Source organism: Mus caroli, unplaced genomic scaffold, assembly GCF_978045245.1.
Source record: "Mus caroli unplaced genomic scaffold, Mus_caroli_1 scaffold_16, whole genome shotgun sequence".
Taxonomy (NCBI): Eukaryota; Metazoa; Chordata; class Mammalia; order Rodentia; family Muridae; genus Mus; species Mus caroli.
In genome coordinates, this window is record NW_028227271.1 from 2,927,921 (window position 1) to 2,943,253 (window position 15,333).

The window sequence follows — 15,333 nt, forward strand, 5'->3', positions numbered from 1 at the left end:
CAGACAGCTGTGCCATGCACACCAATGTAGCTCCCCATCTTATTTTTAAGAGGCAGGTCTGCATATACAGCGAAAGTTCCCTCTTGTTGTTGTAAGATAGAACTTACACGACACAAGTTAGCCTGGAACCTGGATTTTCCCGCTTCAGCCTCTAAAGTCAGGTTTCCAGACAGCTACCAGTGCAGACGTTGGTCTTTGACAGTTTGTGTTCTGTCTCCTAGCACCCTTTTTTCAGACATTCTTACCTTCTTAGAAACAACCAAACCACTAGGTTGCCAAGTCTTAGAGAAACCCTCCAGTCACCTCTCCTTGGTGGCTTAGCCTTCACTGTGGCTCCCAGTGCTACAGTCAGATCTCTGGCATCTCTTCACAAACAGAGGGACTGGGTCACTATCAGTGTTCTGGCTGAAGTACTATTTAAAAACACAAACAAACAAACAAACCAAAAACCAGACAGTGCTTCATTCACCTGTGTCTCCAGAACAGAATATGAGTAGACTCACAGGAAATATTTACTCAAAAAGTGGGTTTTCTCACTGGGCTGGTGAGAAGGCTCAGCAGGTATGACTGCTGCCAAGCCTGATGACCCAAGCTGACCCAAGTTTGATCTCTGGAACATCATATCTCAGGAGAGAACGGACTCCAGAAAACTGTCCTCTGATCTAAACACTTGCTGTGGCACTCCTCCCCCAACACAAAATAAATCTAATGGCCATTTATCACTACAGTGCTGAAATCCTTCAAGACAGAGGAAAAACCATGGTGCTCCAGATACTCTGGGGTGTGAATGGACTGGCCCAGCATCTGCCCTCTGTACCTGGATTCTAAGCGTAGGGCAGGGGTAGCTGGTCCCAGGCTAGCTCTGAGAATCCTCTACAAGTTACATCTTAAACTGCTTGGCTTTCTCACTTCCTCAAATTAACTGACCATGCCCCTAACCCTCCCAGTGCCTGTCAGCGCTGTTATCGTGAAAGATGCCCAAGAGCTGGCTTGTTCAAATCTAAACCAAAAGCCGGTTTCACTGCATTTGGCCAAAAGCTCTTAAACTTGTCAGACCCATGTTACTACTTTCAGGAAAGTCACCTGCTAAGGAAGCCAGGTGGTTTATCCTGGAGTGCCCGCATTCTGGGCTTTGCTGACTCCTAGTGGTGTCCTCTGAGTATGCACACCTCTGCAGTTCTATAAACTCAGATCTGAAGGTCTGATTTGTATACAATTCAGTTTTACCTTTTTTTTTTTTTTTGCCCCTCTCTGTCTCTGAGAGGGGTCTTCCACCACCCAGACTGGCCTTGAATTCCTGATCCTCCTGCCTCTGCCTGCCGAGTGCGAGGGAGGCGGGTGGCTTCACATGTGACTGCTAAGATTTCGTTCTTATTTTATGAATGTTTGCTTGTGTGGATGTATATATACCATGTATATACCTGGTGCTTACAGAGGCCAGAAGATGTCAGATCTTCTGATCCTGGAGTTACAGATGGTTGTGAGCCACAATGTGGGCGCTGGGAACCTGGTCCTCTGTAAGAACAGCAAGTGCTCTTAACACCTGAACCAACTCTCTAGTTCCCATCTTTTGGCTCTCCAAGACAGGGTCTTGCTATGTAGCCTAGGCTAGCCTTCAACTCCTCCTTCCTCTGCCTCTACTGCCGGGACTCCAGGTCTGTTCCAGCATGTTCTTCAAGGTGTCTCCTTTCGTGACAGACCCTACCTACTGCAAGCACTGTGTCCTCAGCACTGCCCACAAGGCACAGTCTCTGGCAAAGACACCTCGCACACTATGCACCCACTAGATTCCACTCAAAACTAAAGACTGGATTCAATGCATTTCCTCAGAAGTTCTAAGGCTTAAGAATGGGTTCTTTAAAACATCTGCTCTCGTGTGTGTGTGCATGCGTGTGTGCGTGCATGCGTGCATGCGCTTGCACATGCATGCTATCTTGCACACGTGGAAGACAGAGGACAACCTGAGGGCATCAGACCTCTGCCCCCTCCCATGTGGATCTCAGGGGATCAAACTCAGGTTGTCACACTCAGTGGCAAGAGCCATCATGCCCATCCTTACAAATCGGTTCCTCTCTTGCTTCTGCTTTGATAATTGCTGTCTACAATCATTCATGTCTGATCTAATCCTGTGGCTTGTCCAGCCTCATTACCCTGGCCAGAGGTTGGCATCACATCCTTCCAAGCCTAGTGAGTCCATATAAGGACAAGATCTCGTGAGCAGAGATCTTGTGTCAGGTTGTCCTGTCTCCACCAGGCCACTCCTTCTGCTGTGCCTCCCCACAGGTCTGCAGTTTGGCATCCCCACACTGTGCTGCTATCAAAGCCCCCACTTGCTACGAGCTTCTCAGTTCTAGTCATGCACACTGGAGAATTACCCAGGACATCCAGTCGCTGTAAAAATTACTACGGCCATTCTAAACATTGTATGCTAGGTTTCGGTCTTTTAATGCCCTTTGTCTTTTGACTAAGTGTGTGTGCACGTGCATTTGATGTATGTATGATGTAGGTGTTATACATGACTGTGAATAGTATGTGATGCGTGATATGGTCTGTGTGTGGTGTGTATGCTGTGTAAGTGTGTGATGCGTCTGTGTGTGATGTGTGTATGTATTATGTGTGATGTGTATGCGATGTATGGTGTATATGTGTGATATGTGTGAGTGAGGTGTTCATATGTGATGTATGTATCTGGTGTGTGTGTGTGTGTGTGTGTGTGTGTGTGTGATGTATGTGAGTGTGCAGAGCATAAGGCTTGCAGGGCCATGCCACTTGCCCCAGTGTATTTTTCTGTGACTGGGTTGTTTTACTTTACACAATCTCCATTTCCTTCTTTAAAATATTTGTGTGGATGACTGGTGGTGCCTCCCAGAACAGCAGCCACACCAGACACAGAGCAGTAATGGAGAAAAGCAAGGCAAGCTCCCCTGAGAGCGAGAGGAGGCTGCAGGACCTGGGTGCTCAGTCATCTTCTCTACTTACTTACTTGGATGTACAACTCTCAGTGGTTTCTTAGATGATGTAACTTTCAAACTAAATACACAAAAAATAGGAACCTAATTTGTTCACCAACATATAAATTCTACATAAAATATATGAAATACAATACCATACACATATATGTTTGTTTAATCTATTGAGATGGGGTCTCATTATGTAGTTCTGGCTGTCCCAGAACTCACTCTGTAGACCAGGCTGGCCTCAAAGTCACAGAGGATCCACTTGCTTCTGCCTCCTGAGTGCTGGGATTAAAGTTGTAAGCTACTATGCCTGGCTATCACATATGTTTTTTAAGCATTTATTTTATTTTTAATTATGCGTAATTGTATCCACGTGCTAGTGTGTGCGCATGAGTGCAGGTACCTTCAGAAGCCAGCAGAGGGCATCAGATTTCCTGGAGCTGCAGTTACAGGCAATTGTGAGTAGCCTGAAGCAGATGCTGGGAACCAAATCCAGGCCTCTGCAAGAGCAGGGCACACTGCTAACTGCTGAGCCCCGCCCCCCACCTGCCCTCGTCCCAATATCTTGTACTATAAATCAAATCACAGTGCCAACACCCCTCCCCCACAGAAAATCTGACAATAAAATTTACATAGCATTGTAAGGGATCCTGAGTCAGGACAACCATGGAAGGTAGAAATACAAGAACCAATTCAGAAAACTCACTTTTCCCAATTTCAAACTTTCTACTCTACAAGGTCATACTTATCAAACACCACATAAGGACAGATGTATACATCAAAGAAATTGAGACCAGAAATAAAGTCATATATCTGATCAAATGCTTTTCAACATCTGGGCTTAGAATATTCTACAGAAAAGAAATGTCTCTTCACCAAATCAACTCAGTTTTCTGGATACCACAGTGCGTTGTGGCCTCTGACTGTCTTGTATGTAAGCACTCAGAACTTCATGTCTTGTTTTAAAATTCAATTTTGATGATCATGAAGATGGAATGGAACTTGGGAAAGGGTAGCCAATAGCTGGTGCAAGATTTTTCTACTTAGCATAGTTCCAACTTTGGGACTCAGAATTAGTCCCCAATTACTGCCTTCCCACCTTTTTATCTCCTGAGCAAACCAAACATCTATTTGAGACAGTTCAGGGTCAGATAATTTTTTTATTGTCTAATTCTGATCTCTCTTTTTTTTAATTTTTAAAATTTACTTATTTGTAGGGGAGCAGTACAAATTCCAAGGCATGTGTGTGTGGAGGTCAGAGGACGACTCTCTGAAGTCACCTCTTTCCCCTGTGGTCCCAGGAATTGAACTCATGTCATCAGAGATGGCTAGAAGTGCTTTTGAATCAGCTGAGTCATCTCTCTGACCTCCAATTCAAGATTTTCATAAGCATTTTGACAGTTGTCTAGATGTGTAGTTACTGTCTCGTTTTAAGCAGTGGGGAGAATGGCAGCACAGGGGCTCTGAGGAAGAGCTCGGGGAGTAGAGGCACCACCTAAAACCAGATGCCCACTCAGAGGTAGACAGTTGGAAGTTCAAGGCTAGCCTGGGATATGTGAGATCCTTTTTCAAAAGTAAAAGAGACAGAGTGGGAGGAACAGTGCGTGTTCTTAATCTCAGTGCTCAGGTGACTCTCAGGCAGATTCCTGAGTGTGAGGCTACCTGGTCTAAATAGCAAGCTCTGAACCAGACACGGCTAGACAGCGAGCCCTGTGTCACTATGGCTGGAGACATGGCTCCGTGCTTATAAGCGCTTGTTGTTCTTGTAGAGGGGTTCAATTCCCAGTGCCTGCATGATGGTCACAACCATCTGTAACTTCAGCTATAAGGGATCTGATGCCCTCTTCTAATCTCCATGGCCACCAAGCACAAATAAGGTACACACACACACCGTGCACGTGTGTGCAACATTAATTAATAAATCTAACATAAATAAATAATGACATTACAATCTAGACGTGCATGTAACTTTCTGGGCTGAGACTTAACAAACACTGTTGGTCAAACTCAGTATTCCTGCATTTACCAGATACTGTGCCAGGTAGAGAACAGAGGAAAAGGTGACAGGACCCGAGTTGCCCTCCCTGTGAGTCAGAGATTGTTGGGACTTGGGATATGGCGGAGGGCCTGGAGAAACACTTGGAAAAGCACCATGCCTTCAATTTTTTTCTTGTACATTTGTTTAGTTTTTGTATTTGAGGTTACAATACACAGTTTGCTTTGGGTGTGTAGATTTAAATGATAATACATATAGCAGGATTGACTTATTGTAACCACTGGAAAGTGTATACTGTGGTATTTAAGCCTTCCGCAATATCTAATCACCACTGTGGAATTCTCAAAAGTTGTTCAGCACTCCGAGAGAAAACCTTTAATAAGAAAATCCATTAACCAGCCTCTCCCTCAGCAGCACCTCTAACCACAAACCCATGTTTGGAAGTGTCATCTCGATGGGAACACATGACATGGTTCCTTTTTCTACAGTGTTTTCAGGATTCATCCATATTGTAGTATGTGTAATTGTTTCCTTCCTGTGGCTGAGTAATAATTCCACTATTTGAATGTACCGAGTTTGCTTACCCCTTCATCAGTTGATCGGCATTTGGGAGTTTTGAGAATTTTAGTTCTTTTCCGTATCAGGCTAGGAGTGTGCGCTTGCTGGTGTGTGTGGTAGATCTACTGGACTAACTACATGGTTCTCTTACTAGGGAACAAGCACGTTTTCTATGGTGTTGTAATAACACTAGGTTTTTGATTGACTTTGTGTGTGGGGGTAGGAGGAGTACATGTCTGGGAGTCAGTGCTCCCTTCTGCTGCGAGGGTCCTAGGCGTCAAACCTGGGGGTAGGCCTGGTGTAAGCACCTTTCTTGCTGAGCCGTCTTACTTGTGTTTGTAAGGTGATCTTGCTATGTAGCCCAAACTGACCTGGAATTAGTCCTCCTCTCCAGCCTCCTCCTGAGTACTGGGAGACAAGGAGAGTGGAAAAGCACTTATGGGGTGGAGATGGGAGTGGGGGTGAGCAACCGGTGTAATAAAGTGAGTTTCTGTATTAGAGGCAAACCCACCAACTTAACAATAGACGTTTGATAAACTTGGCATTTAACTCCAAATCTTGGAAAAGATCTTGGAATGGCGCTTGCACAAGAGAGGTGTCTGGAAAGCAGCTCCACACTGCTGCGTTCTGTGAGCCTGCCTTTCCAGGTCTACTCGGAGACAAACCCAACCCCAGAGAGCTGCTTAAACAAGTTCAACTTTAAGCCTGGGGTGCAGAGAATGAAAGCTTTGTTCTCACTCAGAAGAGATGTTTGATGTTTATGCTAAAGAGCTGTCACTGGAGTTTAATTTATGGCTGATGGTAAATACCTGCACATCACAGGAGGGACAGCACCAAAGCAGCATCACCAGGAAGGCATGTGTGCAAAAGTTCCTAGGCCTAAACACACAGGCTCAGCTGTCACCAATTTCCTTCAGGAATTTGGTTTATTCTCCTTAATTTATAACAAACAGAGAAGGTGGCATTTGTTTGTTTGTTTTTGCAGACATACTTCTGGTTCATTAAAGTTGGGGGAGTCTTCTCTTCCTGACCCAGGTACTCCACTGTCAGCAGATAGCAGTGACCCTCACACTTGTGTGGGAGAGAAGCTACAGAGATGACCGATTCCTGCAACTCAGGTAATGAAGAGGAAACAAACAGACAAACAAATCAACTAAGACACGGAGACTAATGGGGCTAAGACACAGTTCATTTGGCTGCAATAAAATAAATGTGTAATAGAAACCAAAGAGAGATTATGTCCAAGTAATTAAAAAATATCCATAGTGACTGGGATTTAAAAGAACAAAATACAACACAGGGCGGGAGAGCCGCTCAGGCTCAGTGGAGGGAGGAGCCCTGGCTGCTCAGCAGAGCAGGCCCTGCATTTGCTTCCCAGCACCCACGAGGCAGCTCACAACCATCCATTACTCTGGTTCCAGGGGATCTGACGACCTCTTCTGGTCTCTAACACACGTGCAGTACATATACATACATGCAGTCAAAACACCCATACTTTAAAAAGTAAAAATATATATTTTTTAAAAATCACAGAAAGACAAAATTGGAATTATTTGCCTAGGATTTTGCCAAGAGGATGGAAAAATGAATTCAATTAATCAAATGTATATAAGCACTTAAAATACTCAAGGTTCGATGTCTAGCTGAAGGACCTGTTGTCTGAATGCAGGAAGAACAAAACCTTAAGTGGCCTGAGCCTCCAGCCTCTCCACAGGGGAAGGTGCACGGCTGACCGCTGACCACGGGAAACACAGAAGTATAAAATCCCCTGGGTCACGGAACTCAGTGAGGAGGGGAGGAGGGAGGAAGCGTACCAGAAAGAACAGGGAAGGCATGGGGCCATGAAAAACACAAGGCATCCTGGGCCCACACTGAAAGGCCAGCAACAGTGCCAAGGTCCCGGCCGGCCAGAAACAAGGGGCAGCAAGAAGCCCAAGAGCAGGGCCACATCTGACTGACCATGCAAACCTGGGGGCCTAGAGCTGACCCTGGAAACATAGGAAAGCAGCGGGTAGGGACAGAGGAGACAGAGGGGACAGAGCGAGTGCACTCCACAGTAAAACCCTGCAGGGGAGGGAGCCAGAGGTGACTGCAGGGTTAGAACCCAGCAGACCCCAGCAGTCAGAGCACCAGGCGCTGGCCACTGCCTAAGCTCCCTATGCCCTCAGTGCTGAGGCTGAGAAACAAGGAGGTCTCAAAGGCTAGAGGCACTGTGCAGGAGGAAGCTGCACTTCCAGCAGATTAGACTTTTATTGGTGGCTTTTACTGCCACCATCACCCGGTGAATGAGAAGGTTTGAACCCCTGCAGTTCCACTGGAATTCCAACAGGCAGAAGCAAAGTCACTTTGCCTGTAAACTGCTGAAGGGCAAGGATATACCTCTTGCTTCTTCTCCGGACCAGGCATGCCTGGGCCATTAGTAACAAACTGATTTAATCTTATGTCTCTGAGTGTTAAGTGCAATATACAAACACATATCAAGATAATGCCTGAGGACTTGGGGCGAAGGGGCTCCTCCACAAATTCTTAAGACACTCCTCAGCCGGGCGTGGTGGCGCACGCCTTTAATCCCAGCACTCGGGAGGCAGAGGCAGGTAGATTTCTGAGTTCGAGGCCAGCCTGGTATACAAAGTGAGCTCCAGAACAGCCAGGGCTATACAGAGAAACCCTGTCTCGAAAAACCAAAAAAAAAAAAAAAAAAAAAAGACACTCCTCAGCTCAATTCAACCCAAGCTAATCTAGAAAATACACAAATCCTGTTTCCTCCATTTAACTTCCAACTTTGACTCCAGATGATCCTCCAGCCTCAGCCTCCTGGCTACGAGGATAGGTTCATGCCCCACGCCACCACACCGCGGAAAAGACTTTCCTATGTAAGTCCTAGTGAAAGGATGCTGAACTCCTGGCCACATCCTGGACTGTTTCTCTGCATTCTCCCATCGTTCCGCTGTGCCCACGGCTGTCTGGTCACCACACGCGCACAAGCACTTTACTCTTTATTCAGTCTCTACAGGTCTCAAGTCCACACACAGCAAGACGGGAGCCAGCTAAGGTCGGCTTCTCTAAGATGAGGTCCCCTTCCAAGTTTAATGGTTGCTTGCAAAATCCACTGCCGAGCGAACACCAGGACCCAGAGCACTGTTTTACTCTTCCTGTCAGATGAGGACCACTCTCAGCAACTCGTCTGCCCACACGTGTCTGTTGGGACAGGAAGCTCAGAACATGGGTGTTCACTTGCTTCTAAGCCAGTGGGAACATCACTGACTTCCTTTCTGCAATGGACTGAGAATAAGCTTTAAAGGGCAAGTTCAATTATATCAAGCCCACTTACCTGAATATCAACAGACTGAGACCTATCTGTCAAATCCCTAGGCGGTAGGACCAACTACACCACTGTTAGACTGAGTGCCTGGGTACAAGTGGAGAGACATCAGATTCCAGGGCTCTGCGTGGGAAACAGCATGGCTGCCAAAAGCACAACCCTCTTCTCTGCTGTCTATGTCCGTCTCATTTGGCACAAGGTGGGCATTCTGAAGAAAGGCAGCTATGTCCCTCGCAGCCACGCCAATGCCCAGTGTATGGAAGGTGCTCACTGAGTATGTGCTAAAGGAATCTCTGGATCACCCAAACATATTCAACATGTATATGTCTATCTACTTAGAGGACTTCTAGCTGTGTGTATTATACAATTCTGGGGTTCCAGCCCCAGCATTGCCAAAAACCAATAAAATGTCCAGATGCAGTGGCACCATTAGGGACCTTAGGGACTAGGGAGATAGTCAAACTTCTCCCTGTGTGAACGAGAGAAACTGAGGTCAGACCCCAGCACCCGTATACAAGCCAGGTGTGGAGGCACACATCTGTAATCCAAGGACTGGGAGAGGATGTGGCGGTGGGGGGTGGGGGGGCAGCCAGGTCCTGTGGGCTTGCTGGCTAGCTAGTCTATCCAAGATACCCTGTCTCCAAAAATATGGTGGACAATGACTGGGAAAAACACTCGACATCGATCTCTGGCCTCCATATAGGCATGACCAAGTGTGGCAGCTCACACATGTACACACACCAGACACAAGCACACAAAAAGGAGTTCTTAAAATTCTACATGATACAATTTACTTCTAGGACATTTGTTTAACTACTGAAATTGATCTCCATTATTCAGATTGCATGCAAATGAATTTGCCTGCTTGCTAAAAGTTACATGAAACCCCAAAACACAATGCTCAAAATCCTTTCCAGCCATTGGAGGATATATGCACACAACAGTAAGACCTGAGCAAGCTCAGTACACGCGCTCCCACTGGAGGTCGGTCAAGGTGACACTCGCTCCCCATTTAGGTTCTCCTACGGTAAACACAAGTCCTCTTGGCAGTCTACTTAGCGCCATGCTTTTTGTTGATGGTTTTGCTATGTAGAACAGTCTCCAAGCATAGTGCTGAAGTGATATCTGGTGTTCCCAAGCACAAGAAGACAGTAATGCCTTGGGGAGAACGGTGTGTTTGGGAGCTTGATTCAGACAAGAGGTAGAGCACTGCTCTTGCTTGAGTTTCACGGTGTGAACCAACACTATGTATTAAATAGGGGTCTTCACACAGAAACAGGGTTATCTGCTGATCAACTGATGAAACCTCTCATCAGAGGCTTGCAGGAACTAGCCCTGTACTTCCTAGAGGAGCAACGGCTCATATTATTGGTCAGCAGTGTCTGTGGCCAACTTACAGACCAAACTACCAAGCCGTCTCCGAGGTTTACAGAGGATGAATAAAGCAGAGGACGGATGGGAACCGTGTTTACTTAGGTTGCATTTAAGCCACTGTGATTTTAAGTTCCACAACAGCAGGGCTTTGGGAACTTTTGTTCCTCTCATTCAGTGTTATGTCCTCATGCCAGAAGCTGTTCTAGGCATATATCCAACTGAATGAACAAAGGCATCCCCTATATGTAACCAGGTAGGCTTCAGAGGCCACGGGACACTTGTCATTTTCATTATGTCAAACCCAGAGGATTCAGTGAGGCAGACACAAGCTTGAGACTGGACAGAGAGACGGAAATGGGAAGGATGGCCACAAGGCCTGAGTAGAGACGGGCAGCATGGGTAGGATCTGCGGGGATGGAGAACTCACCGCTAAATCAAACTTTGGTGGCTCTAAGCAAGGTTAAGGAGGCTGCTCTGCAGGACCACCCATGTACCTGTCCCCTTATCCTGATGGAAGCCAACAGGTACACAGCAGAAGAGAGTGAAGATGGCGTCTCTGGAGTCCAAGCTCATGGTAAGCCACACACAGGGTAGAAACACTGAGATGAGCAGAAACAGAGAGCCCGGTATTCAAACTGGACTCTCCATGGCACAAGCTGAGAGAAATGCCAGTTAGACTGGCCAAGAGCATATACTCTAAGGCTGTGAATGAATGCCTAGTCTAGGTGGGACTGACCGCTGAGAGTGCCCGCAGCTGGTCCAGCACTGTAGGCTGGATGAGGAAGAGGATCTTTTTGTAAATATAGAGGAAAAGGATAAAACGCCATCTTACAGCAGTGGACGCCCCCCACAGACAACATAAGAACTCAGTACAGAGAGAAGGAATCCCAGACTTATTGTTGACTGCTGTCCCAAGCTGAACGTCAGCAACACGCAAAGATTTCAAAACTAAAACACAACAGCCATACCAGTATTATAATTTAACTTGCAAAAAAAGAAAGAAAGTCAAAAGTGCCCTGGGCTGAGGGTTCCGTTCCCACACAGCACCCTGTACTCCTGGGCACTTATGAGAACAGACTGCAAAGCAACTAACTCATGTTCCCAGATGCAACAAGCAGCCTCCTTGACAGGACACGCTGAAAGTGACAGCGCGGGTCTCCCTCCCCTCCCCTCCCCTGCCCTGCCCTCCCCTCTCCTCTCCTCTCTCCTCTCCCTCCTCCTCTCTACTGATTCTTAAATGGTAGCAAGGTTACAATTAGCTCACCGGTGGAGAATCAACCTATTTATAACACAGCAGTCCCCTGAAAGGCACAATCATTTGAGAGGGTTTCTAGAGGAAAATACAGTGCAGCTTCTCCCCCCTGCCTGAAGACTCGCAAGGGCTTTCTGGACGGAGCCTTCCTTCCGTCTAACCTCCCTGTGTTCACAGCCAAGTTCTGGCCACCTCTCAGCCTCCATGTTCTTATGTAACATTTACATAGTACCATAAACACACCCAGAGTTGCATAACATTGCCAACCAATAAAGCCTAAAGCAGGTCACTCCTCCAGCCTGCCTTCCATTAGATCAGGTATGCTGCTGGTGGGTGAGGAAAAAGCCTGCCAAGGGCAGAAATTATCTGGAGGAAATCTGAACCCTGGCTACTAAAAAGCAAAATCAGAAACGAGCCACACTGACATGTGGCGTGTCTATCAATCAAAGTATGTTATTCTGCCCATAAGATAAAAAGTAACCCAACATTGCTTATTCAGTGAACTCAGAAACCATGTCTAAAAATACCTCCGTGCCAAAGGCCTATCAGTCAGCCAGCCTCACAAATGTCCCAATCGGCGCGACACACGGTATTTTCTCATTTCCAGAGGGACAGTTGAGGCAGTAACAGGTTAAGTTACTTGTTCAAGGGCAACCTGTATGAAACAAAGTTCCCTGAGCACAGCCTCCTCCCTCCATCTGGTTCTAACCTTTACCCAGAGTAGCCATTTTAATGTGCTTTATCACATCTGCCCAGGAGCTGTTTGAACAAACTAATCAGAGGCTCCCTGCCCCTCCACAGGAGTTCACTCCCCCCACCTCCCGCACCTCAAGTCCAAACCCACTCAATGAAGCTGTTCATAGAAATGCAAAATGTTCCTATCAGAACCTCAGATGCCTCTCTTGCTGCGATTGTCTTTAAAACATGAATGTCTTGTTCTCCTGCTACTAACTTAATTTTACATTTTATAACACTAGTTAAGATTCCTAAGACAGGTCTTAAAACACACCATCTACCCAGTGGATGCTGTTTCCAGGGAAAAATCCTCCTCCTTGTCCTGGCTTTTTACTAAGCCCCAGTCTTGATGAATTAGTAGACACCTATCTCTTGCTGCCCTCACATGGTGTTCACATACCAGGCCTGAGAACTGCCTTGGTCTGTCACTTCTCCAGCCCACAGACGAGCTCTGTATAGGAAATGCAGGGGAGGGGAAAAAATCAACTTCTTGTTATCCCAGCCTCTACTTTCCCAGAAGTGACGTCCGACTTTAAGACTTTTGCAACAGTGGTCTCTGTAGCATGCACTATTGGCAACTAGATGTATCCCGGAAAAAACTGCAGTGTCTGGCCAAGAAGTTTGAAGGCCTTGGAGAATGTTTGCTGGACACACAACCAAATATCCCATTTACCAAAAAAAGAACCCAAGTCCCAGTTATACCCACCCACTGTCACCCCAACAAACATCCACTTTAGGGAGGATACACAAACAAACCGTGTTCAGAACCAGTTGGATTACCAATTAAACATTCTTAACTATGCTAGCAACAAGGCAAGCCCACAGACAGACACCAAATCAGCAGGGAACTGACTGTTTCAAAATCTTGGAGATGTTAGAGGCAGGATATGAATTTCACTGGAGGGACTTAGAGATTTATTTATACACACATAACATGACAAACCTGAAGACGGAATGTCCTTATTTTTACCACCCTACTAGGGAAACAGCACTGTCACAGATCCCAAAACATGGCCCGCAAGCCCCAGAGAACATTCTTATTTATAAAAATCACTCTCTCCCCACAAACAGAAGGCTGTACATCCACCTTCAGCAGGGTTTACTAGTCTCTGCCACCGCTCAGTTACCTGTGACAGAGCAGCAGCAACACAGGGAACTCAGCACAGTGCCTAGCAGAAGCACTAGCCAGTGAACAAAGACCCAGCCGCCCGCACAAGCCGCACAAGCCCCGCCACTCTGGGAGAACACATCAAAGCTGGGGGTAGTGAGCTTGGTTTTGAGACTCCAAAGTAGCATGGTGTCTTCTACTGAGGGTCTGCGTTACTAAACCAAGACCCACCTGAGCATCGTGTGTGTGTGTGTGTGTGTGTGTGTGTGTGTGTGTGTGTGCAGATTAGAGCCACAGACAGACAGAGACAGACAGATATAGACAGACAGACAGACAGAGACACACACACACACACACACACACACACACACGAACTTCCATTGCTGGAAGGTTGGGGGCGGCTGAGAAGCCAAAGCAGAAGGCTTTGTACAATGGGAGCAGCAAATACAACCCCTAATTGTCTCACCATACCCATCTGTGGGTCAATAATCACTTTGATGCAACTGCCAAATATAACCTTCTTCTGCAACCCCAATGCCAAAGCACATTTGAGAATACTACCAGATGAAATATTTTAGGGTTTCACGGGCTCTTCCCAGCCTCACAAGCCTCATAAACAACACAGACGGTGTAGTGTCCCACAGAAACGTCTCCACCTCTGTAGTGGGAAAGGTGGGGGTGGGCCTGGCCACACAAGGCCCTTAAGGCTGGAAGGTAAGGGGTGTGTGTGGAGGGTGGGTGCCGGGAGGAGGTACTGTGTGTTAAGGCAAAAGTACTGACCAAGGGCCAGGGAGACGGTCCAACCGTGGGGGTCTTTAAATAATTGGGGGGGGGGGTTGGAAGCAGTTTCCAGGATCTCACCTGAAAAGCATCCTCGGAGTGATTAACTGAATGGGCCCCCTGGGGCGGGGTGGGGGAGGTGAGGAGGCATGCAAACACACCTAGATTCAGATTAACAGCTGGGGAACTAGGTTTTCACAGGGTTGGAGTGGCTCTGAGGCCAATCTCCAAAAAGGTTTAGGGGCCTGCTCGCCCCATTTCCTCCAAACAGCGTCTACAAGCATGGATATCCGAGGTGGGTGGGAGGGGGGTGCCCTGCAGAACCCAAGGAGCTGAGCGAAAGAAGGGGGAATGTGACTCCGGTGCCTAGACCATCAGGGTGGCAGGGGAAAGAGGGTAGGGGCACCCCATGATGAAGGGAGGCTTAGAGACCCCTACCCTTCTAGCCTAGGGTACGCATAGGCTCTCGGCAACAGAACACATCGGAGAAACAAACCCCCCATCGCCGAACCCCACAATCTTGGCGGGAGAAAAGGCGCCCCCAGAAGCATCTGCTGGCAGGGAATAACCCCCCTCGCACGGACGTGCTGAAGGGCAGGAGCCAGAGACCTCCACATCTCGAGGAAGCCTGGGCTGGGAGCGGAGGGTGCAGGAGGCGCGACCCCCTGGGCGCCCCGGTCGGGCTCCGCCTGGAAGAGCGCGCGGGTCCCCAAGGCTGACCCAGCGCCACCCCGGCCCTCCGCGCCCCCCGCCCGGCCATATTGCGCGGCTGGGGAGGGGGCGCGCCCGAGCCCCACGGCGAGTGCGAGGCCTCGCCTGGCCGTCTGTATCCCGCGCCGCCCCCCCATCCCCGCCCCGGACTCACCCTGGATCCCCCGGGGCCCGGACCCGCCGCTGCCGGCGAGCAGGAGGACAACAAGGGGGAAGAAGGAGGAGGCTCCGGCCGACTCCGCCATAGTAACCGCCGCCGCAGCCCAGCAGCGCCCAGCGCGCGCGCGCGCCCCCGGCGCCTCTCTCCCTCCCTCCCTCCCTCCTCCCGCCCGCACGCGCGCGCCCGGCTCCTTCGCTCCGCGCCGGCACGTGAGCTCCCGGGAGCCGGTGCGGCCGCCGCCGCGCGCGCCCCCGAAGGGCGGGGCCGGGTGCGCGCGTGCGCCCGCCTTAAAGGGGAGGGTCCCTGTTAAAGGGGCGGAGGCTCTCGCCTCGGCCAACCTCGCGCACCCGTGCGGAGCTGAGCCGAAAGCGGGGGAGGCC

The 15,333-nt window shown here is 48.5% G+C and overlaps 1 protein-coding gene across 1 annotated transcript in view; it reads right to left on the reverse strand.

Annotated features, from left to right (window-relative positions):
• The window catches only part of Acvr1b (activin A receptor type 1B), a 37,257-nt gene extending 22,173 nt beyond the window's left edge, over positions 1-15,084 (reverse strand). Inside the window, exon 1 of the mRNA XM_021183435.3 lies at positions 14,948-15,084. Within this exon, the coding sequence (XP_021039094.1) occupies positions 14,948-15,038 (91 nt within the window). The 5' untranslated portion in view covers positions 15,039-15,084. The remainder of the gene's footprint in view (positions 1-14,947) is intronic.
• Positions 15,085-15,333: the final 249 nt, after the last annotated feature.